General features: G+C 41.3%; 2 protein-coding genes and 1 long non-coding RNA gene across 4 annotated transcripts in view; 2 read left to right on the top strand and 1 right to left on the bottom strand.

Moving 5' to 3' along the window:
• The window catches only part of s1pr2 (sphingosine-1-phosphate receptor 2), a 16,596-nt gene extending 10,320 nt beyond the window's left edge, over nt 1-6,276 (top strand). Inside the window, exon 2 of the mRNA XM_056400592.1 lies at nt 2,969-6,276. Coding sequence (XP_056256567.1) covers nt 3,091-4,206 — 1,116 coding nt within the window. The 5' untranslated portion in view covers nt 2,969-3,090 and the 3' untranslated portion in view covers nt 4,207-6,276. The remainder of the gene's footprint in view (nt 1-2,968) is intronic.
• Nucleotides 4,253-9,177, bottom strand: LOC130184618 (uncharacterized). Its single transcript, XR_008830026.1, has 2 exons — nt 9,063-9,177; nt 4,253-6,824 (listed from the first exon to the last, which is right to left on the bottom strand). It is a non-coding gene; the product is annotated as an uncharacterized LOC130184618 (long non-coding RNA).
• On the top strand, nt 8,507-21,317 carry dnmt1 (DNA (cytosine-5-)-methyltransferase 1). 2 transcript variants are annotated; one of them, XM_056400589.1, is made up of 35 exons: nt 8,507-8,730; nt 9,201-9,237; nt 9,945-10,052; nt 10,151-10,391; nt 10,514-10,586; nt 10,706-10,790; nt 10,896-10,936; nt 11,017-11,071; nt 11,226-11,309; nt 11,418-11,527; nt 11,642-11,760; nt 11,883-11,975; nt 12,088-12,239; nt 12,729-12,916; nt 13,414-13,428; nt 14,779-14,959; nt 15,091-15,188; nt 15,415-15,562; nt 15,661-15,776; nt 15,858-16,059; nt 16,139-16,272; nt 16,389-16,568; nt 16,657-16,881; nt 16,979-17,171; nt 17,532-17,628; nt 17,754-17,894; nt 18,018-18,300; nt 18,412-18,553; nt 18,899-19,065; nt 19,175-19,352; nt 19,495-19,690; nt 19,783-19,946; nt 20,234-20,350; nt 20,847-20,940; nt 21,042-21,317. In XM_056400589.1, exons 1-35 carry the CDS (start codon nt 8,684-8,686, stop codon nt 21,071-21,073), a joined length of 4,536 nt encoding a protein of 1,511 aa, XP_056256564.1. In that variant the 5' UTR covers nt 8,507-8,683; the 3' UTR covers nt 21,074-21,317. The 2 variants fall into 2 exon arrangements, with proteins under 2 accessions (XP_056256564.1, XP_056256565.1); XM_056400590.1 differs by lacking the exon at nt 13,414-13,428.

The following is a 21,317-nucleotide window of genomic DNA, read 5'->3' as shown; positions in this document are numbered from 1 at the left end:
TCCTAAAAACACTGTATTAACATTTCGGTGCGTGAACATGCACCACAAGAGCATCTCTGAATCATTTCTCAAATGATGAGAAAGATGTTAAATTTTTGGAGGATCGTTTGAGATCTATAAAGGGATATCCTGTCTCTTGTTTGGTTTCCTTTGTCTCTTCAACTTGTTTTTACTCTCCTGTCTACAGTAATTTCTTTCATTATCTTGTCTATCTGCGTCTAAGCTTCACTGTGAAATCCAGACAGGATATTGTGTTATTTGTCTTTCTGTAGTGTTGCTACACCTTTGCCCACATCACAGCACTTTGACATTGGCTTATGAATCCAGGAGAAATCAGGAAATGATTGTACTATTTAAAATGATGCGTGTTCTCCAACATCCACATACTTATGTATATGCACAACTCAGTACAGTATAAATGTAGTGAAGCTCAGACATGTTTAAATCATAAACAACCTGAGAACAAGTTATACATTTTACCTTGGAACTGTTTGATTTGCCTTTACCTGTCGTCCCAGATGTCAAACAAAGGGCACGACTTTGACGATGGGTCCGGAGGGAGGCGTTAGATAGGAGGAAGTCTCCACTCCTGTCGAGCAACCGCCTTGGAAGCACCTGAATGGCGCACGGCAGGTGGAGGGGCAGGGCAGGGCCGCGACGAGACAGTGCTGTAGGCAAACCAGCCTGTCAGGTTTCCCACAAACAGTGAAATCCCCTGATGACAGACACCAAGGACTCCGCGTTGTCAGGAGGACCTCGAGCTGTCTGCACAACAGATGGGAAAGAGAACTGTCCTAGGAAAACTGGGCAGAGCCGAGAGAGGGAGAAAAAGCGAGATGAAACAAAGGAAAAGCAGCAACATTTTTTTTTTTTTTTTTCTCCTAGCAGGCTGGAGGCAGTGGAGATACAGAGCTGGTCTATGTATGCTGACTATTCCATTAATAAAATCATTATAGGCTGCAATAATTTAACAAATTTAATTGCGCTGGTGCAGCTGGCACATGTGCTCAGCCTCAAGCCTCCTATTTGTGTCTATTAATGGAGCTAAAAGGGATGGGGGAGAGACTGCTGTCCTGATACAGCCACTCTGAAAAAAAGCAATGCTGAATTGTAAATAAATTCCTGCTATGATACAGTTGCAGCAGCCAAATGGAAGTGTGCTGTCCCATTATTGAGGCTGAAGGGCAATGCTCTTCACATTGAAGGAGACTATTGTTCTTTGTTCCTGCTTGAGGAAACAGTGTGCTGGTTATTACTGGCAACCAATAGCAGCTGTGTGCAGAAAATGCCTCTTTGCAGGCAATGCTTTGCCACACCGCTCTGTGTCTGTCACACCTAGTCATGTGCATGGAGAAAGCTTTCTGTGCACGTTTAGAGTAAGGCTCTGTGGTGCAACACAACACACAGATGAGTTTCGTGCATCTGTCTATGTGCTCATCATCAGTGACGTCTCAGATTCCTGCCTTTGTGTCCAGATGCCGTTCCACATGCATGCTCTCTGTCTGGCTTTGTCTCATTCCCTCTCCATCGCTCAGTCTCTCAGGTTCTGAGTTAAAGCCCAGCAGAACAGAGGAGAGGTTCAGGCCCTAGTTTCCACTAAAGCGTCCCAGTTGAAAGCTGCTGCAGCCATCCTGGCTAGTTGTGAAGACAAGCATCAGTGTTGAATTACCTCTGGAGCTGGCCTGCAGAGGGATCCTGTTACTTTTGACAGGTTTAAGACACCAGCTCCACCTCTAATTAGATTTCCAGAGCCTCCAACTTTCCTTTGTTTTCAGCCCCGTAGCTGCATCCACTTTTATTTTGTTTTTGTCTGTGTTGAGGTTTTTCCTCTATAATAATTATTCTATTATATTTAAATTTAATTTCTTTTGGCTCATCATTATAAAACTTTACACCTCATTACGTTGAAGGTTTTCCTCATCGGTTTCACACTAGTAAGTTTGTTTATGCATTGTCTTAGTAGCAACATATTCCCACAAAGCGCCATAATTATTATAGTAATTATGGCGCTTTATTCCTCATTATAACACACACAACTGTGCAGAATCTTTAGTTTATTGAATAATTAAAATGGCAATATGTCAAATCAAGCACCCACCTTTTCCTCTCAGGTATCTATTTGATTGGCGTTTCACAACTGGTTGGAAGGGGTGGGTCAGGATGAAGAGGCCTGGCTGATCCACAAGCTATGCTGAAGTTTCAAGAGGTAGCTCACTGGAGTGGAATGGTTCGCTCCCCACAACAATACCGTGTGTTGACAGCCGAGTGCGCGGACAGGGTTGGTGGAATGTCCCCTTCAGACTGCGAGCGCAGCCCTTTGTCTGAGCGCCAGCACCCACAGAGCCTCACAGAGCATTTATTCTTCCACCTGAAGATGAACTCTTCCTGCACAGGTTCACCATCAGAAAAAAAAAAAAAAAAAAAAAAAGGAGGTGGGTGGGTGGGAGGGGGAAGATCTTTGAATGTTAATATTCCCCCACAGAGTCATTTTTTATGATAACGTACGACTCCCCTATGAGCTACTGGATTATGACTCTCCATCTGTTTTAGTCTGCAACAAGCTGCAACTGTTGCCTGCAAGGGAGTTCAGTTTGGGATGTACCAAATGGACACAGTGAGTGCAGTGTGTTCACTGTGTGATCAGTCGTTTGTGACATGTGGTTGTCGTTCTTTACCTTCATGTTGAATGTTTATCTGTTAGATCCCAGGTTCTTATTTTAAAGCTCTGACCTGTTGCTGCTCCTTCTTCAAGTGAATTTAAGAAAATGTTTAGTTTCCACTCTGCAGACTGGACTACAGACAGGTTGTTGCCTAGATACTTTGTTTTGCTTTTGTTGGACTTTAACTTGGGCGAGTGCATTGCTTTTTTTTTTAAATGTGTGTTTGCATTGTCACAGTTTATTTCATTAGTGCAACAAAAATTTCCCCTGTGAGTAATGCAGGCTTCTCTTTCTTTGTGTGCCTGCAGGTGACCCGCACAGGACTCCTGAGACGTGACTGTGGGACAGGCAGTCTCCCTCCCCAGCCCTCTTCCTGTCCTTAAAGGCAATGATTATCTCAGTCGACACTCTTCACGGCTCCACTGTGTGAATGAATCTTTGCCGTAAAGCCGCTGTGCTCTGCCACCCTGTCACCATGAAGAGCAAGTATTCCCAGTACTACAATAACAGTCTGATCCACTCCTACTATGCCTTTGCTAAGAACATGACCACCCAGGAGCTGGAGAAGCTCATTGAGAATAAAAAACACCTCACCACTCTGAACATTGTCATCGTGGTCCTCTGCACCATCATCATCCTGGAGAATCTGCTGGTCCTCATCGCTGTCTGCCGCAACAAGAAGTTCCACTCTGCCATGTTTTTCTTCATCGGCAACCTGGCGTTTTCTGACTTGCTGGCAGGTTCGGCCTACATAGCCAACATTTTTCTATCAGGGTCAAGGACTTTTGAGCTGGTGCCTGTGCAGTGGTTCATCCGGGAGGGCACGGCGTTTATCGCTCTGGCAGCTTCAGTCTTCAGTTTGCTAGCCATAGCTATAGAGCGCTATATTGCTATCACCAAAGTTAAAGTGTACGGCTCCAACAAAACGTGCCGCATGTTCCTCCTGATAGGAGCTTGTTGGGTCACCTCCATCCTGCTCGGAGGACTTCCCATCATCGGCTGGAACTGCATCAACAACCTCCCTGAATGCTCAGCCGTGTTGCCACTCTACTCTAAGATATACATCGTCTTTGTTGTAACCATTTTCAGCATCATACTACTCTCTATCGTCATCCTCTATGTGAGGATCTATTTGATTGTACGCTCCAGCCACCAGGAAGCAACCAACTCACCGGCCTATGCCCTTTTGAAAACAGTCACTATAGTGCTGGGTGTCTTCATCATGTGCTGGCTGCCTGCTTTTATCATCCTCCTCCTAGACTCATCCTGCGGCATACAATTCTGCCATATCCTCTCCAAAGCAGACATCTTTTTTGGCTTTGCCACTCTGAACTCAGCTCTTAACCCAGTGATCTACATGCTGCGCAGCAAGGACATGAGAAAGGAGTTCATGCGTGTGCTGTGCTGCTGGGGGGTGCTGCAAAGCGGGCGGCCCGCTGACCGTTGTCTGGTCCTTCTAAAGAGCTCCAGCTCCATGGAGCACTGCACGAACAAACTCGAACACCAGACCACACCCATCATGCAAGATTGTACCACCTGTGTCTAATGTGGTGCAAAACACATCAGAGTGCTTGTGTGTGTGTGTGTGTGTGTGTGTGTGTGTGTGTGTGTGTGTGTGTGTGTGTGTGTGTGTGTGTGTGTGTGTGTGTGCATGCGTGTGTGTGTGTGAGTGTGTGTGTGTGAGTGTGAGTGTATATGAGATCAAGTATGAGAGGCTGTGATGAGACAGAGAGAAGCAAGCACACACCCTGGACTGAGATGCCTGGCGAGGCTGGGACACAGCTGTCTGCAGAGACACATTCTACGATGCAGACTTCTTCGTATTACAATCAAATTTGTGTGAAGAGTCAGAATCAGCATTTAATCAATTCACCCAAGCAGTGGGTGTAAGTCACAATCTTTCAAGAGGGAACCAATTTAAAGGGTGAGAACTTTCAGAAATGTGAAAATAGCTTTTTTTTTATGGGTACTCCCATCACTTAATATGGAGTTGCAAACCATTTTAATGTATAAATGTATACGCCTGTCATCTTAATTTTGTTTTTCTTTCTAAACATGTAAAACCCTATTAAAAGCCAAAAAATGGAAACATAGCATGCATAATATCATAGTTATGGTGAGTTGTTTTGGGCCTTTCAAGAACTGTGTCAATGCAAAGCTTGCAGAGTTGCACTTTGTAGATTACTTCAGTGATTGTTTTCCTTTGTAAGGTTGAACCACATTACTCTCCTTCACTGATATATGTATACATTAGGCCTACAGATTCATCGCTCATTCCTTACTGAACCGAGGCAGTGATCAGCTTCACTCCACACTGCACTCCACAGAAGCCATACTACCACGAGTTCTCCTTCAACAAAACCAGGGCTATATATTCCCTATATAACCTTGCTTAAACCATCTGATAAACTACAACAAATTTGCATAATCTGCTTACATTTACTGCATGAAATTCTAACTCGTTTGTAAGCACTAATGTGTATGATATATTCCAGCTCCAGCTTCCATCACTAACACCCCTTCCCTCATTCGCCGTCATAATCTGTCCCTCTTGCTTTTACTGTTGTCTTTTGTATCTTAACAGTTTCTGTGGAGGAAGGCCTAATCAGAAAGCACATTTCCTGAAGTGAGTTGGCACTGATGAAATTTACTCATTGACAGCTGTCCAGCAGCTTTGACTAATGGGACCAATGTCCTGACAGTGTTGTAGCAACATAGCAGCAATGTGCTGTCTCTGTTTGTGCCTTCCTCTTGGGGAATTAGGCTGAATGTATGTATGAAGTGTTTGGGGCAGGCGCTCCATTGTTGACAGTATTATTGATCATTATTTTGAATTACCAAGTCACTGACGATCGGAGAGTGGGATACACAGGGTAGGTCACCCTCACTGTGAAGTCTTAAATAGCACCATGAACAAGAACTTGTTGTGAACATCCTGGTTTAATTTGCGAGCCATAATGCCATATGCAATTTAAGATATAATCTCAGTTTTCAAAGACCCCACGCCTCCCCTACAAAATAAGAGAAATTCTTTTTTTCAAATGCACAGGGGGAATCTGCCTCCCAGGGAGGTTAGCTTCATCCTCATTCTATGACATCCTACGACATGCAACTTCCTTCAGCCATAGGAAGTCCTGTTTTTCATTGTCCGGTTCCTGTTGTTCAAACTTACACTAATGTTCATCCTGTAGACACACATTTAAAAATTCTTCTCTCCCTCTGTGTTTTTTCTTGACCTTTACATTTAGATGGCCAAGTAGAAATGGTGAAAAGCACTTTGGCAGCTTCAGTGATGTTTGCTTTCCCCCAGTTTGTTTCAGATGGAGAGGTGTTTAAATCTATGTACCTATCACTTTGTCGTGTTGCCTGATTCTATGATTTTTTTATGATAAATATATGAAAAACTGTATGTTTGTAAGTATGTATGTATGTATGTATCTTTGTACAGTATGTATGATTTGTGTTGTATGAAATGTCTCGTGTGCAATAGCCTTGTGTGTCCAGTAGCACGCTGCCTGTGTTAAACCGGTACAATCTGAAACACTAATGTAGGTACATAAACATTTTGTAATTGCATTCCCTTTTTATAAAATAAATGAAATACTGAAAGAATCCATTTTGTGGGCTTGAGTTTGATTCTGATTTAATTGCAGCTGTGGCTTGTCTGCAGGTCCTGAGATGTCGCCCTATTGTGCCTACAAGAAGCACTCAAACTGCAGCATTTAATCCAAACATGCTCTGACAAGGTCAGAAAAACACTAGCCTCATCATGAAAGTACAAAATTGTACATGCAGATGCTGCTCAGCCATTAATCATTGCTCTCTTACCTAATAAAATTGTTCAATAGCTTAAAGGCTAAAGCAAGACAGGGCTATGATGGGAAGCTTAGCAGAGGGTAGGGAGGTTGAAAATGGGGTTTGGTGAAAAAGAATGTCTGTTTGTAAGATAGTTTGTCTGAGAGAAGCATAAAGAATGGCCCTGGGAGAGGTTTTCGGGTGAGGGGGAGACTTGGGGTGAGGGGAGAGGGGAGAGGCTGACTTATAGCGTCCTTGAGAGTTGGGCCTGTTTCCTGTCAGACATCCAGGATTCCTGGGTGGGAACATTGGCTGAATCAGCCCCAGGAGGCTGTGCTGCTGGGAAGTCTGCCAAGTCTTTCCAGTGCCCTGCAGGATATGACATCAGATTCAGAAACCTGAAGGTGAAGTTGTATACACAATAATATTTAAGTCAGCACAAGACCGATGTGCGTTTATCCCTGTCACATAGGACAGTCTGTAATACTTCATAAATAAAAAACTACTACACATGGCCAAAAAAAAAAGAACACACTTTATCATCACCAATAAATTATGTAAATATACTACATGCACACACACCCCTCTTAAACTGCCTTGGAATGGAAAACTGATCACTGTTCAATTAAATAAAAGGTAAAAAAAAAAAAAAAAAAAAAAAAGGTATTATTATTACTCATGTGAGGAAACTTACAGTAAATGTGGCCATGCTGGTACATGTACGATATGACTGGGAGATGATTTGCCAACTTGAAAAAGCCTTAGCCTGTTTTCAGACTATCAATGCCACCTTGTGGTAAAATAGGCATATAGCAGCCATTTAGCCATTAAGATGTTTTCTCCATATACCTAGTATTATTATATCTGACTTCATTATGTTATTAATACTGGAGAATTAGTGTGTAAGCAGCATATTACTGTTGTAGGTTCTGTAAGTGGAGCTAGTTTGAAAAACTTAATACACAGTTTTATTTACAGGGACACCAGATAAATCCAGCCAAAAAAGTTGGAAACCATTGGTTTAACGTTTAACAATGTTTTGTATTTTTAAATAGTTGTATTATCCATTTTGTAAAATCTTCATCACAAAAGTAACTAGTAACTAAAGCTGTGAAATAAATATACTGGAGTAGAAAGTACAAAAGGAAATACTCAAGTAAAGTACAAATATCCCAAAAAGTACAGTACTTAAATAAATGTACTTAGTGTTTTCACCACGGATCTATATTAGGGCTTTAACTTATTACTTATTTAGATTATAAGTGTGTGCACCTGCATTTATTTACTTCCTCTATTTCTATATTTTCTATGAGTTATACTTGTTTACAAACAGGGAGAATGTCCAAATGCACAATGTAAAATGTTATCTTTATTGTTTTTCAGTTACATGGATTGTGCAGTAGAACGTGTTTATTTATTTATGTATCAATTTACGTATTCATTAATTCATTCATGTTTTCATCTATCATTCATTCATTTTTGCTTCAAAGAGGATACATCTGTTGGTCGGTTGTGAAATATTTTCCTGAATTTGACCTGCAGAGGTCTCCATCGAGCTTTGATTTGAAAAGCTTCAAGTGATGAGCCATTTTTCAATACAACTGTGTTGAAAGCTTCACTGATTCATAAAGCTTTACTTCGCCATCACTACAATAACACAACAGCTCTTGTTGCACGGTTATTCAATGCAAGCGCATCTATTTAATGATGTCATTCAAAAGTACAGATAAATATCATCTCAAATGTGGAAATGTATTGTTAATATTGCACATTAGTAAACAACATTCAGATCGCTTCCGCTTGGTCAGTTGTCTAAAACATCTGGTTTACAGTAGGGGTGGGTCAAGTTAATTCTTCATTTCAGGAATATTATATTTAAAAAACATAACTACGTGACAATCCCGGTCCAGTTTTATATATGACATGATATAGTAAATTTATTTCGTATGACAAATCATCCATTCAGCAGAGACATCACGTCCCACTGTGAAAGCGTTTCACCCATAGAAAACTGCAGTGGTACAGTCCACAACACCCGGGTTTCCGCGCGAAAAGACGGCCCGCGCGCCCGAATTGCTTATAGCATCCATTGCAAGGTCTAGCACACACAAGGCAGTCACAGTGGAGCCGCGCTGTGCTTAACACCGGCGGGTTTTTACACGGTTTTAACGGAATTTTTAAACGCGGTTTTATCTTTCTTGTCTTACACGTTTAGCTAGCTGTTTACCATGCCAGCCAGGACTTCCCTGTCTCTGCCAAATGATGTCAGGAAAAGGTAACGTTAGTAACCTGAATGCTAATAACAGTTGATGTCCCTGTGATGTAGCGTGTCTGCAGCTTATTGTCTCAGTTCAGAAGCAGCAGCGGCAACATTAACAACAGTGAAACCCGAAAAACGCTGTTCTGTACTTGCCCTGATTGTCATGAGCGGGGCCACCACTACATTTTGCCTGTGCTAGCAGCTGCAGCTAGCATTAGCTCGTTGCCATTGGACAACCAAGGCTGATGCTGCATACAGAGTTAGCCCCTTGACAACGGTTAGCCAGTTAGCATTTCAATGGACGGAGCAGCGTGTGAGATTTGGCGCCACTCAGGAAGTTTTGTTACCTGTGTTGCTGCTTGCTGGCTCTCAGACTGGTTATAACGCGACATCCCTGTCAATTAATGTGCTTGTCGATGATTTGTCCACTGTTGCACGTCAGTTAACTAGCCGTAGCGTTGTTTTGACATATTCTTTGTTCACAGGCTGCAGGTGCTGGATGAGGATGGAATTTCAGACGAGGTGGGTTTTTGTCGTTTACTGCTCCTGAAAGCCTGATGTCATCGCCATAGGTGTTACTCCAGCTGCTCACTAATTGTTGTTAGCTTGGCACTCCAAAGACCATTGAACACGATGGTAGAGTTACGGTATAGTGCCACCTTAAAGAGAAGCGACACCCTCAATTAGATTTCACTTATCTGAATAGATCAATTATAATGTGCGAGTTGGAATGAGTCTGTCAATACACTTGATAGAAAAGAGATTCACTGTACAGGTGATGCCATATAGCAACAAGTGTCGATGCTGATCCATGGATTCCCTGCATGTTTTAAAACCAATTTGGATTTAATATCTCAAACGCAATCGCTGACCAAAATATTGGAAAGATATCATTAGTTCAAGTCTTGATACTGTCATGTTAAGGTAAGGGTCAGCTGCAACTTGAAATGACTACCTCTGATTTCATACTTTATTGTCAGAAATATAGATTATAATGTGCATCTTCAAGGATTTATGAAAAATTTCTTTGAACAAGCATTAACTTATTTAACTATCTTCTGGTTGCAAGAAGCTTTTCTGATGCTGTTGCCAGATGCATTTAAGGGCAATAGTCAGTACAACATTAAAAAAATCAAGCTATATAATGCACAGTAATGTTAAATATATGTCATGCATTTTCTGTACTTGCTTCCGTTTTATAAAGTTTATTTATTCAAATACTGTTCCAGGATCATGTCAAAGAGAAGCTCAAGTTAGTGCAGGACTTCCTGCATGTTGACGTTCAGGACCAGCTGACCAGCCTGGAGGAAAAGATGAAAAGTGAAGAGATCTCAATGGTTAGTCACTCTTTCAGATTCTGAAGTATTACTAATCCCAAAAGTTTACTGCTCATGATTTCTCCTGTGATGTGATGTATGCCATGTGCTCTCCTCAGGAGGTCTACATCACTAAAGTGAAGGCCTTGCTGGGAAAAGAGCTCAACCTTGAAAACGGCTCACATGTTGATGGCGTGGAGCAGAATGGAAAGACAAATGGCTTCACAAACGGCTCCCACAAAGATGAGAACGGTGAAGATGTAACCATGGATGTACAGGAGGCAGAGGAGGCTGTCAAGTCACCAACTGCTACTAAGGGGAAGGGTGGACGCAGGAGCAAGGCAAATTCTGACACCAAAAGTAAGTTTGAGATTTCTCATTAATATTTATCATTGAACAGCTGTATTCAAAGATGTAGATGACACACATATAAATGCTTTAAAATAATGGTGTAGGAAAATTTAATCTTTTTTCTTTTGTAGAGTCTCCAGTCAGTACCAGGGTTACAAGAAACGGTGGGAAACAGTCAACCATCTTGTCAATGTTCTCTAAAGTGTGCGTGTATTATTTTTTTTTAATTTGTGCCTGTATCTTTCTCATTCACATTTTTAGCAATTAAAAGTTTTTAAGTTACAAGTGTCTATATTCTGTTTAAAGTTAAATCTGTCTTGCAGTCAAAAGCGTAAGTCGGAAGACCTGAATGGAGAAGCTACTAATGGGCAAACTGAACCGAAGAAGGAGAAAGATGATGTTGAGGAGGTGACGCATTTTTTCACGTACCAGTGCCAGGTTTAAACATCAAGAGTTGTTGTTATTCTCAATGTCTGGTATATAACACTGCACAAACTTTCAAATCTGTTGTAGTCTCGGGAGGAGAAGCGTCTCAAAGTGGACTCCAATGAAAAGTAAGACTTCTGGCCTCTGAACATTAATGATTTTCATAGTGGTCATACAAAAGAATTTACTGATACTTTATTTTATGCAGTGCTGCTCCAGAAGAATCGAAGAGTGAGGTTATTAAACCAGTTTCTGCTGCAAAGGTAATGAATTGGGTTATTTAGCACAGTGTTATGGCTGTCTGTGTAAGTTCTCATTCGTCCAGGTCATAGTTTTAGAGTGTTATGGCTGTAAACATTTTTTGTAAGCGTGACACAGCCTGTATAACATTTGTCTTTCTTTTTTTTTTTCTTAAAGACACCACCACCCAAATGTCCAGACTGCAGACAATACTTGGATGATTCAGATCTAAAATTTTTCCAAGGGGATCCTGATAATGCGGTGAGACTCATCAAGTTCACGCTCATTCAAGCAGAGCTTTTTTTGAAATGTTATTACTTGTATTGACTAGATGCATGTGAATCATGAAACAATTATTTGTGTATTCAGCTGGATGAACCAGAAATGTTAACAGATGAGCGTCTCTCCTTGTTTGACTCAAATGAGGATGGATTTGAGAGCTATGAGGATCTGCCACAGCACAAGATTACAAACTTCAGGTAAGGGATTGTTGGCCTAGTTTAGAGGAACAAATGTGTCCTTTCTAATTGCATTTTGTTACATGCTTGACTGAGGTTTTTATCAGTTATAATATCAACACTTGTGTCTTCCAGTGTGTATGACAAGCGTGGTCACCTCTGTCCATTTGACTCTGGACTGATTGAGAAGAATGTAGAGCTCTACTTCAGCTGTGTTGTCAAACCTATCTATGATGACAACCCTTGCATGGATGGTATGAAAAACACTTAAAGAATCAACTTATTGTTTGTTTATAAATTTCTGCCTAATAATAATACATTGTCTTTAACCTCTACAGCAGCGCACATTAACCTCTGTTTGTTTTCTTTAATCCAGGTGGTGTTCCTGCAAAGAAGCTTGGACCCATTAATGCCTGGTGGATTACTGGTTTTGATGGTGGAGAAAAAGCTCTAATTGGTTTCACTACAGGTAGCGAAGTTTTTATATATTTTTTTTTTTTATTTTCTGCTCTGCATTTAAATGCACCTTTCCCTCTTAGCATGATGTTGTAATAGCTTATATCAATGTCTTCATTATCCAGCGTTCGCTGATTACATCCTAATGCAGCCGAGTGAGGAGTATGCGGCCATCTTTGCACTGATGCAAGAGAAGATCTATATGAGCAAAATAGTGGTGGAATTCCTCCAGAAAAATCCTGATGCTACTTATGAGGACCTTCTCAACAAGATTGAGGTGAGGACTTATGTAAATAGAACGAGCACAACGTCTTTTTTGAAAACAGCTCACTGCTACGATGCCTTTAATCTGCGCCATCCAGATGTGTTCATATTATTTAAGAAATTGGATTTGGCTGCACTTCTTAAACAAAAATTTGTAGACATTTGATTTTGGACATTTCACATTAGGGATGAACATACTGATTGAGTCGTTTTCAGAATATTATGTAGAGAAGTGAAACGCAGCACTGAAACAATCAGTTTTGTGATGTATAAAATCCTTTATAAAAGGTTGTTTTTGGTCAATTTCTCACGTAAATATCAAACATTTCCTGGTTACAGGTTTATACATATAAGTGTACACTGTGATATTGTGTGACTGGTATTTCATCACTTTTGACATTTAATTATTAAATCAGAAAAATCAGTTTGCAAGAGAATGTAGCTTTTGTCACTGCAACACAATGCCTGGACGTTGACCAGCTTCTCTTCCTCCTGCCCACAGACCACTGTGCCTCCTGCAGAGCTAAACTTCAACTGCTTCACTGAAGACACCTTGTTGCGCCACGCCCAGTTTGTGGTGGAGCAGGTGGAGAGCTATGATGAGGCCGGCGACTCTGATGAGCAGCCCATCATTGTTACACCCTGCATGAGAGACCTGATCAAGCTTGCAGGAGTCACTCTAGGGAAGAGGTACGGCGAAAAGATGATTAGATTATGTTTTGGTTCCCTTTTTACTGTACAGCAGTGTCATCTGGAACTAGTCAAAGTTTTACACTCTTATTTAAGCATAACATTAACTGACTTAACTAATTAACAAATAAAAGTCGTCTTGGTTTGAAAGTGAATGAACAGACTCTTGCCTTCCAGGAAATATTGTGCTAAATACTTGAAATTTTCAGTTTGTATCATTCATACAACAGAAATCCATAGCAAGCTATCGCAGTTCAAAATGAAAACAAAGCTGAGCCGTGTCCATGCTGTATTTTTAACTTCAGTGAGAACTCTTCATTCTCAGCTTCACCAAGATTTCTAGCATCAGTTCCTTTGCAACTCAAATTCTTCAGGGTTTTGATGTTATCCCTTTTTTATTTATTTATTTTTTATTTTTTGCTTATATTCCTGTCTTTATGCTCCTCGCTCCTTGTTCTCCCTAATGTCTAACATTCCTTTGACATTTCCTAATGCAGCATGCTGCTGTACTGGTAGGTAGGCCTCGTTGTGAATGCATCCTTAGCTTGTATGGTGGTGTGTTAGTGTGAAGCATTTAGAAGCTATATGAACAAAAAGAGCATTATACCAGAGTTCACGCTAGAATTTTATTTCCAGTTTTATTCATTTCGTCTTTTATATTTTGGCTCTACATTGTCGTTTTATTTTAGTTTTTATATGGCACATTTGAATTCTGGCCATTTAACACCTGGGTGTGTGGACCAGGGTCCATAAGTTATCTTGACTCAGTCACAAGTCTTTGTTCTACAAATTGAATGTCTGGTAGGATGCTTAAAAAAATTTATAGAAAAGTTATTTTGAAGTATTTGTATGAATATTGTCCTGTGGGGGGGGGGGACCTAACTAACCCCAATCTAAGAAACTTGATTGACAATTACTGTTCAATATACAAAACTGCTTTCCTAAAGGTCAGTAATTTAAACTCTATTCTAGTACTTGTGACATTTATACAACATTTATAAGTCTGGTGGGTGGCGTTAGCCCCAAAGGTAATTGGTAGACAAGGAAGTAGTCTTTCAGTTTAATCTTTATCTTCATGCAGCAGTGTCGTCTCAGAAAAAAATCAAAGGTTTGAAGTTTAAGTGTCTCTTAAGAGGTTTCCTCCCCATGCCCTCAGCTTCCAATTCTGGAGGTGGGATATCCCCATGGACATGATGATTTGTGTGAACCATCAGGGTTAGAACAAAAACTATGCATCATTTATCTTGGTAAAACTCAAATACTTACGACAAATGCAGTGAAGATGTTAATGCTATTTGATAATCCTCTGATTGAAGTACATTCTTAACCTTGAGCTTAATGTATTAAGTTCTGGGTAAATTGGAGTAATACGAATTATAAAGCAAAGCTAAGTAGCACCTGGGCCTCAGATTTTCCTCAGTGTCATTTAGTGAGGCAAACACCCAACATTATTTCTTTTCTCCTTAGAATAGTCTCCAGAGAATTGTCTTAAGGAAAGTATAACATCAAAGCTTATTCATAACTTAAGAGGACTGGGAAAAACTGGTTTGCAGTTGGATGAGATCAAAGCACATTCACTAAACTGAACTAAACTCCTTTAGCTGTATCTTGTGGACTGACTTATTTTCTGCAGGCCAGAATGTTTGGAAAGATCTTTATTGGCCAGTTGCATCTAACGGGAACTCTGCATTGTACATCTTGTCTGTTTGGTTTTGTTTGCTTGTTTCTTTTGTTGCATGGCCTGATGCTGTGGTGTGTTGAAGGCCAGGGGCTTCATAATGCCATCGCTCCACATACCATCAGGTGTTTCTGCCAAACCAAATGAACCCCTCTTCTTAACACAATCTTTATTCTACTGACAGGAGAGCTGCGAGAAGACAGGCCATTCGTCACCCAACAAAGATTGAGAAGGATAGTAAGGGACCGACTAAAGCGACCACTACCAAGCTGGTCTACCAGATCTTTGATACCTTCTTCTCTGATCAGATAGAGCAGAATGATAAAGAGAATGCAGTCAAAAGGCAGCGCTGTGGTGTCTGTGAGGTGAGTGACTCAGTGAAGCCCTGCTGTTAAAATGGTGCTCTGTTTCAACAACTTATTTATCAGTGTCTGATGTGCATTTGGTTTTATTTTTCTTTAATTCTGACCAAAATATGGGTTTTGTCCATCTTCAGGTTTGCCAATCTCCTGATTGTGGCAAGTGTACTGCTTGCAAGGACATGATCAAATTTGGAGGAAGTGGCAAAAGCAAGCAAGCCTGTAAGCAGAGAAGGTGAGTGTCTCTCAGCAGTTAGCTGCAGTCTTTAATCTGTAGCCTGTGAATGCCTCTGAGTGTCGGTTCCCAACACATCTGTTTAGTTACTTGTAGCTGAATCTTTCAAACAAGAACAAATATTTTAGCACTTAATACACTTAACGTGTAATGTTGCAATGACATGGTACAATTACGTCTGTAGTCCTTAATTTGTCTTTCCTCTGTATATCATTGATCTGTTTAGATGCCCAAACCTTGCAGTAAAGGAGGCTGAAGATGATGAGAACATTGAAGAGGAAGATGTTCCAGTGGAGAAGGCCAAAAAGCTTGCTCATGCTAAGAGGAAGAAGCAGACCCAGTGCAAACTGACATGGATCGGAGAACCTGTTCAGGTATTTGTCTACCTCTTGGTTGTTAGAACAGTTTTTCTATCAAGTGTGAGACTCCAGCAGTGAGTGTATAAAGTATATCTGTCTCCTACTTCCTTCAGACTGAGGGAAAGAAGCAGTACTACAGGAAGGTCTCTCTGAATGATGAAGTGCTAGAGGTGGGAGACTGCGTCTCAGTTTCATCAGAAGATCCATCCACTCCTCTATATCTGGCAAGGTGTGACATTTTTAGAAAGACACTCTTTGATAACATTTAGTTTGTGGCTGTGTATAAACCTGATGATGTGCTCCTTCTCAGGATCACATCACTGTGGGAGGACATCAATGGAAAGATGTTCCATGCACATTGGTTCCTTCGTGGGATTCACACAGTGCTGGGAGAGTCCTCTGATCCACTGGAGCTCGTCATTGTGGATGAGTGTGAAGACATGCTGCTCAATTATGTCCAAGGAAAAGTGAATGTCACATACAAGCCCCCATCTGACAACTGGTTTATGGAGGTACGTTCACTTGACAGCAGGCTCATTTGCATTTCAGTATTAACTTTTCTTGATGCCATGGTTACTTTTTGTATTTTAGGGTGGCATGGATGTTGACATCAAGGTGATTGAAGATGACGGGAAGAGTTTTTTCTATCAATTCTGGTACGACACAGAGTTTGCCCGCTTTGAGATGCCTCCCACGACCACTCCATCAGAGGACTGCAAGTTCAAGTGAGCACCATCCACACATGTATTTGTTTTGAACGTATGATCTTTTCTTTGTTTCTTTCTGTTATATTAACCTTGTCGATATGCGCTTTTTTTTTTTTTTTTTTCTTTTCTTTCAGGTTCTGTGGCAGCTGTAATAGGACTAAAGAAAGGGAGGAACAGGAAATTCCTCGTGCATTTGAGCCCATGGAGAATGAAGACAACGACTCCAAGGCTCTGTATGCTCTGGCCTGCTTTAAAGGGGAGCAGTTCAGGGTGGGAGACGGCATCTATTTGCTTCCTGAGGCTTTTAATTTCAGGTGTGTGAAGTAATTCAAAATTTTAACTTGTACATTGATGAAAAAAAAAAAATATACGAGACTGACTGCCTCTGTTCTCGGCTCTCAGTGTGAAGCCAGCTAGTCCGGTGAAGCGCTCCCATAGGAAAGAGGATGTGGATGAGGAGTTGTATCCAGAGTATTACAGGAAGTCCTCGGACTACATTAAGGGGTCCAACCTGGACGCTCCTGAGCCGTTCCGCATCGGGCGTATCAAGGAGATCTTCTGTCACAGGCGCAGCAATGGGAAGCCTGACGTGTCAGAGGTCAAATTACGACTTTACAAGTTCTACAGGTAAAAGGAATTTAAGTTAAATTGGTTGTTTTTCAGGGTGTAGTTTGTAACAACAAATGATTGCTCAGACTTTAGTGACCTTTGTCCTATCTCCCAGGCCTGAGAACACTCACAAAGGCGTCAAAGCAAGTTACCACACAGATATCAATCAGCTGTACTGGAGTGATGAAGAAGTGAGTGTCAGCATGACTGATGTGCTTGGCCGCTGTCAAGTAGAATATGGAGAAGACCTGAATGAGTCGGTCCAGGACTATTCCAGTGGTGGACCTGACCGCTTCTATTTCCTGGAGGTACAGTTTGATAAATTACTCTGCAGTAATGTCAGAAATGGCTACTGTTTATTTGATCAGCAAAATAGCAAATATTAAACCAGCTACCCCACTGCTAAAACGTTAGCATTATATAAAACATATCATAACACTGCATAAGCAAAGCCACTGTATATGCCGCAGACTTGTGCAACTTGTCTAATGTGAAAAATGTGATTCTATGGTGATAATGTGCAAAGCAAGAGTATCAAAAGATTAAATGTTGAGCTAAATTGGAAAGACTGTAGAAAATTAGGAAATACAATGTCAATACTTGCATACAATATGCGAATCTTCAACGCAGTGTTTACATTCATTCTTATTCACATTCCTCTCACACAGGCCTATAATGCAAAATCAAAAAGCTTTGAGGACCCTCCAAATCACGCCCGCTCGGCTGCTCACAAAGGCAAAGGAAAGGGCAAAGGGAAAGGGAAAGGTAAAAAATCGGACATAAAAATGCAGATTTTTTTTATTATTATTATTATTATTATTATTATTATTATTATATGTAAAATTGTGTAACTGAAATCCTAATCCAATGACCCTGTTATCCTCTACAAGGTAAGGGCAAAGGAAAGGCATCAGCTGCACAGGAGCCGCAGGACACGCAGAATGAACCACAGGCACCTAAAGTGTCTAAATATCGCACGCTGGATGTTTTCTCCGGCTGTGGTGGACTTTCTGAAGGCTTCCACCAGGCTGGTAAATGATTATTATTTTTTTATTTTCTTCTTGCCATTCCTGAAATATGTTCTCTGATCTGCAAATATTGCACAGAACATTTTTCAATACAGTGGTGAAAGCATGACTGTTGGTTACTTTTAGGTATCTCTGAGACTCTGTGGGCCATTGAGATGTGGGAGCCTGCGGCACAGGCCTTTAGGCTCAATAACCCCGGCACCACAGTGTTCACTGAGGACTGCAACGTCTTGCTGAAGTTGGTGATGTCTGGAGAGAAGACGAACTCTCTTGGCCAGAAGCTGCCTCAGAAGGGTGATGTGGAGATGCTGTGCGGTGGACCTCCTTGCCAAGGGTTCAGTGGGATGAACCGCTTCAACTCTCGCACTTATTCCAAATTCAAGAACTCACTTGTCGTCTCCTATCTCAGGTCAGTGTGTTTCATCTTGACTCTTCGATTAAATGAAGTTTTCCTCCTTTTTTTTATAGACCACACACTCCTTCATTACACATTTTGAAATATTATTATTTTCCTTTGCAGTTACTGTGACTACTACAGACCAAAGTTTTTCCTGCTTGAGAATGTGAGGAACTTCGTGTCATTCAAGAACTCCATGGTCCTAAAGCTGACTCTACGCTGTCTTGTGCGCATGGGCTACCAGTGTACTTTTGGTGTCCTTCAGGTGGGTTTAACTACACTGACTATTGTATTTGTACTCAGGGCTGAAAATTGCACATACTTGGGTGGGATCTGGGGAAATGGCATTAATCTCTGCATGTGTGAAGCTCTCCTGGTAAAGAAAGCAGCAAGTTCCTGGCAACTTAGTGTATCGGAGGATACGCATGGTTATAAAGTGTGTGTACTCTGCCCAGTTCTACTAGTAGCTGTGGGCACTGGTAGGGTCAGCAGCATCAAACTGAACTTTAGAAATTCAAGAATCTCATTTTAATGGTATGCACAAGGATAAATAGTCATCAAGTTAGCTTCACTAGACGCGTAACATTCTCGGTGCTCCCCTCCTCAACAGGCTGGTCAGTACGGTGTTGCCCAGACCCGTCGCAGGGCCATCATCCTGGCTGCAGCCCCTGGAGAAAAGCTGCCTCGCTATCCTGAGCCTCTGCATGTGTTTGCTCCCAGAGCTTGCTCTCTGAGCGTGGCAGTGGATGAGAGGAAATACGTCAGTAATGTCACACGGTAATGTGAACTTCTTCTCTTGTCCTGTTTTTGATTTGTAATTCTACATCACAAACGTACAAACGCCCAGTGGGATTCTCATCAGACTAAATGTACTCTCTTACAACAGAGGCAATGGGGGGATCTACAGAACCATCACTGTCCGAGACACCATGTCTGACCTGCCAGAGATTCGCAATGGTGCAGCTGCGTTGGAGATTTCCTACAACGGGGAGCCCCAGTCTTGGTTCCAGAGGCATATCAGAGGCACACAGTATCAGCCTATCCTCAGAGATCATATCTGCAAGGTGAGCTGTCCCTCACTTCCTGGTCGTAACATTAACATGATGTAGCTGTGCTGTATTGATGTAGTATCACTTCTTCTTTTTTTTTTTTTTCTTTTTTTTTTTTAAAGGCTTTAACAAAAATGCATGATCTTTGTGTTCTCAGGACATGAGTGCTCTGGTTGAGGGTCGGATGCGTCACATCCCCTTGGCTCCAGGCTCCGACTGGAGGGATCTGCCTAACATCGAGGTTCGGCTGAAAGATGGCACCATGACCAAGAAACTGCGTTACACACACTCCGATAAAAAGAATGGACGCAGCAGCACTGGTGCACTCAGAGGCGTTTGCACTTGTGCAGGAGGTATGCAGGTCTAGTTTTCTACGTGAGTAATGGAAATGACAAAGCTTACATTTTTAGTCTGGAGGCATCTCTAATGTTTATACATTGTATAGGGAAGCCATGCGACCCTGCAGACAGGCAGTTTAACACCCTGATCCCCTGGTGTCTGCCCCACACTGGCAACCGTCACAATCACTGGGCTGGACTGTACGGCAGATTGGAGTGGGACGGCTTCTTCAGCACGACTGTTACTAACCCTGAGCCAATGGGCAAACAGGTACATCTACTTTTTATAAAATGAGTTTGAATAAAACCATTTTGAGCCAAAATGTTTCAAAACTGGCACAAAAGTGCTAAGAGCCCAAAATGATCTCGCAAAGAGATAAAGGCTCCATTGGTTAAAAATATTCAGCTAACCCAGATTTGAAATTCATGTTATCGGATCAAATCAACTGATTTCTGGTTTGGATAGAAAAATATATACTAATAGGACTGCAATTGAATTGATGCCTTGAAGGCATGTAACAGACTTCCTGACTCTTGGATCTTGCATTTTAATTCCAGGGCCGTGTTCTGCATCCTGAGCAGCACAGAGTTGTTAGTGTGAGGGAGTGTGCACGCTCTCAGGGATTCCCCGACACCTACCGTTTCTTTGGAAACATCCTGGACAAACACAGACAGGTAAAACCTTGACTTCATTTAAAACTTAATTGAAAATCAAGAGGAGTTGGGAGGGGTTTTTTTTCTTTGGTTCCAAGTTACACTTGGTCCTGCATTACAAAACCTATAATCTGACAGTGTCAATGTTTTGTTGGCTGGAAAATAATGACCAAATATTATTGCTGACATTGGGAAGGTGTTGATATGTTGTGTTTTTCTTTGCTCTTTTGGTTCACTCCCACAATTCTTGTAGAATTTCTTTTAGCAGCAGGAGAGCCACTATAAATTAAATGACAGACAGACTATATAATAACTATCAAAATGTGACATGGCAATGCTGTGTTTGTGGCTGATTTTTCTGGCCAGAAAAATATTGCAGGATTAAACACTTTATAATATATTCCAAAATGGTTTCTCTATAAAATTGAAAAGGACATTGAAGTTGAAATGACACTTAGCATTTGTAAACTATCAACGTTGTGCTGTAACAAGTCATGTAATTGTTGCTGCCTCTCAGGTTGGAAATGCGGTGCCCCCTCCACTCTCCAGGGCCATCGGCCTGGAGATTAAGAAGTGTGTCATGGAGAGAATGAAGGAAGAACAAGCATTGGGTAACTAATTTCTCAATTTTTATCTTTTTGTTTTCCCGATGGACTTTCATCATTTGAATATGCAGGAATCCTTGTACAAATGTTTTTTTTTCCCTCCACAGAGAACATCAAACAGGAGAAGATGGAGGTCTGATGAGTCCCTCGTTACCTTCCCAGCAAGAATCGGTTCCACAAATCCCGATGTTGTCGGGAAATTTCTTTTAAATAAGCTGGCTTTCAACTGTCACTAAGTGGCCACCATGGACATTCTGTGCAGTACCGTTCCATGTTTTAAATGTGCTTTTAATCATGTTGTTGGGAAATGTTCACTTAATGTGGGATAAATTGTATGTAGTTTTTTATATGTAATATTTCAAATAAAGCTCTTATGAAATCGA

Source organism: Seriola aureovittata, chromosome 17, assembly GCF_021018895.1.
Source record: "Seriola aureovittata isolate HTS-2021-v1 ecotype China chromosome 17, ASM2101889v1, whole genome shotgun sequence".
Classification (NCBI taxonomy): domain Eukaryota; kingdom Metazoa; phylum Chordata; class Actinopteri; order Carangiformes; family Carangidae; genus Seriola; species Seriola aureovittata.
Note: the sequence above shows the minus strand (reverse complement) of the source record. Positions and strands in the feature narration are given on the sequence as shown.

Coding starts and splice junctions, on each gene's coding strand:
- dnmt1 (XM_056400589.1), top strand. CDS start 8,684: ATGCCAGCCAGGACTTCCCTGTCTCTGCCAAATGATGTCAGGAAAAG. Junction 10,587..10,705: donor TTGTCAATGTTCTCTAAAGT/GTGCGTGTATTA, acceptor TCTGTCTTGCAG/TCAAAAGCGTAAGTCGGAAG. Junction 15,777..15,857: donor ACTCCTCTATATCTGGCAAG/GTGTGACATTTT, acceptor GCTCCTTCTCAG/GATCACATCACTGTGGGAGG.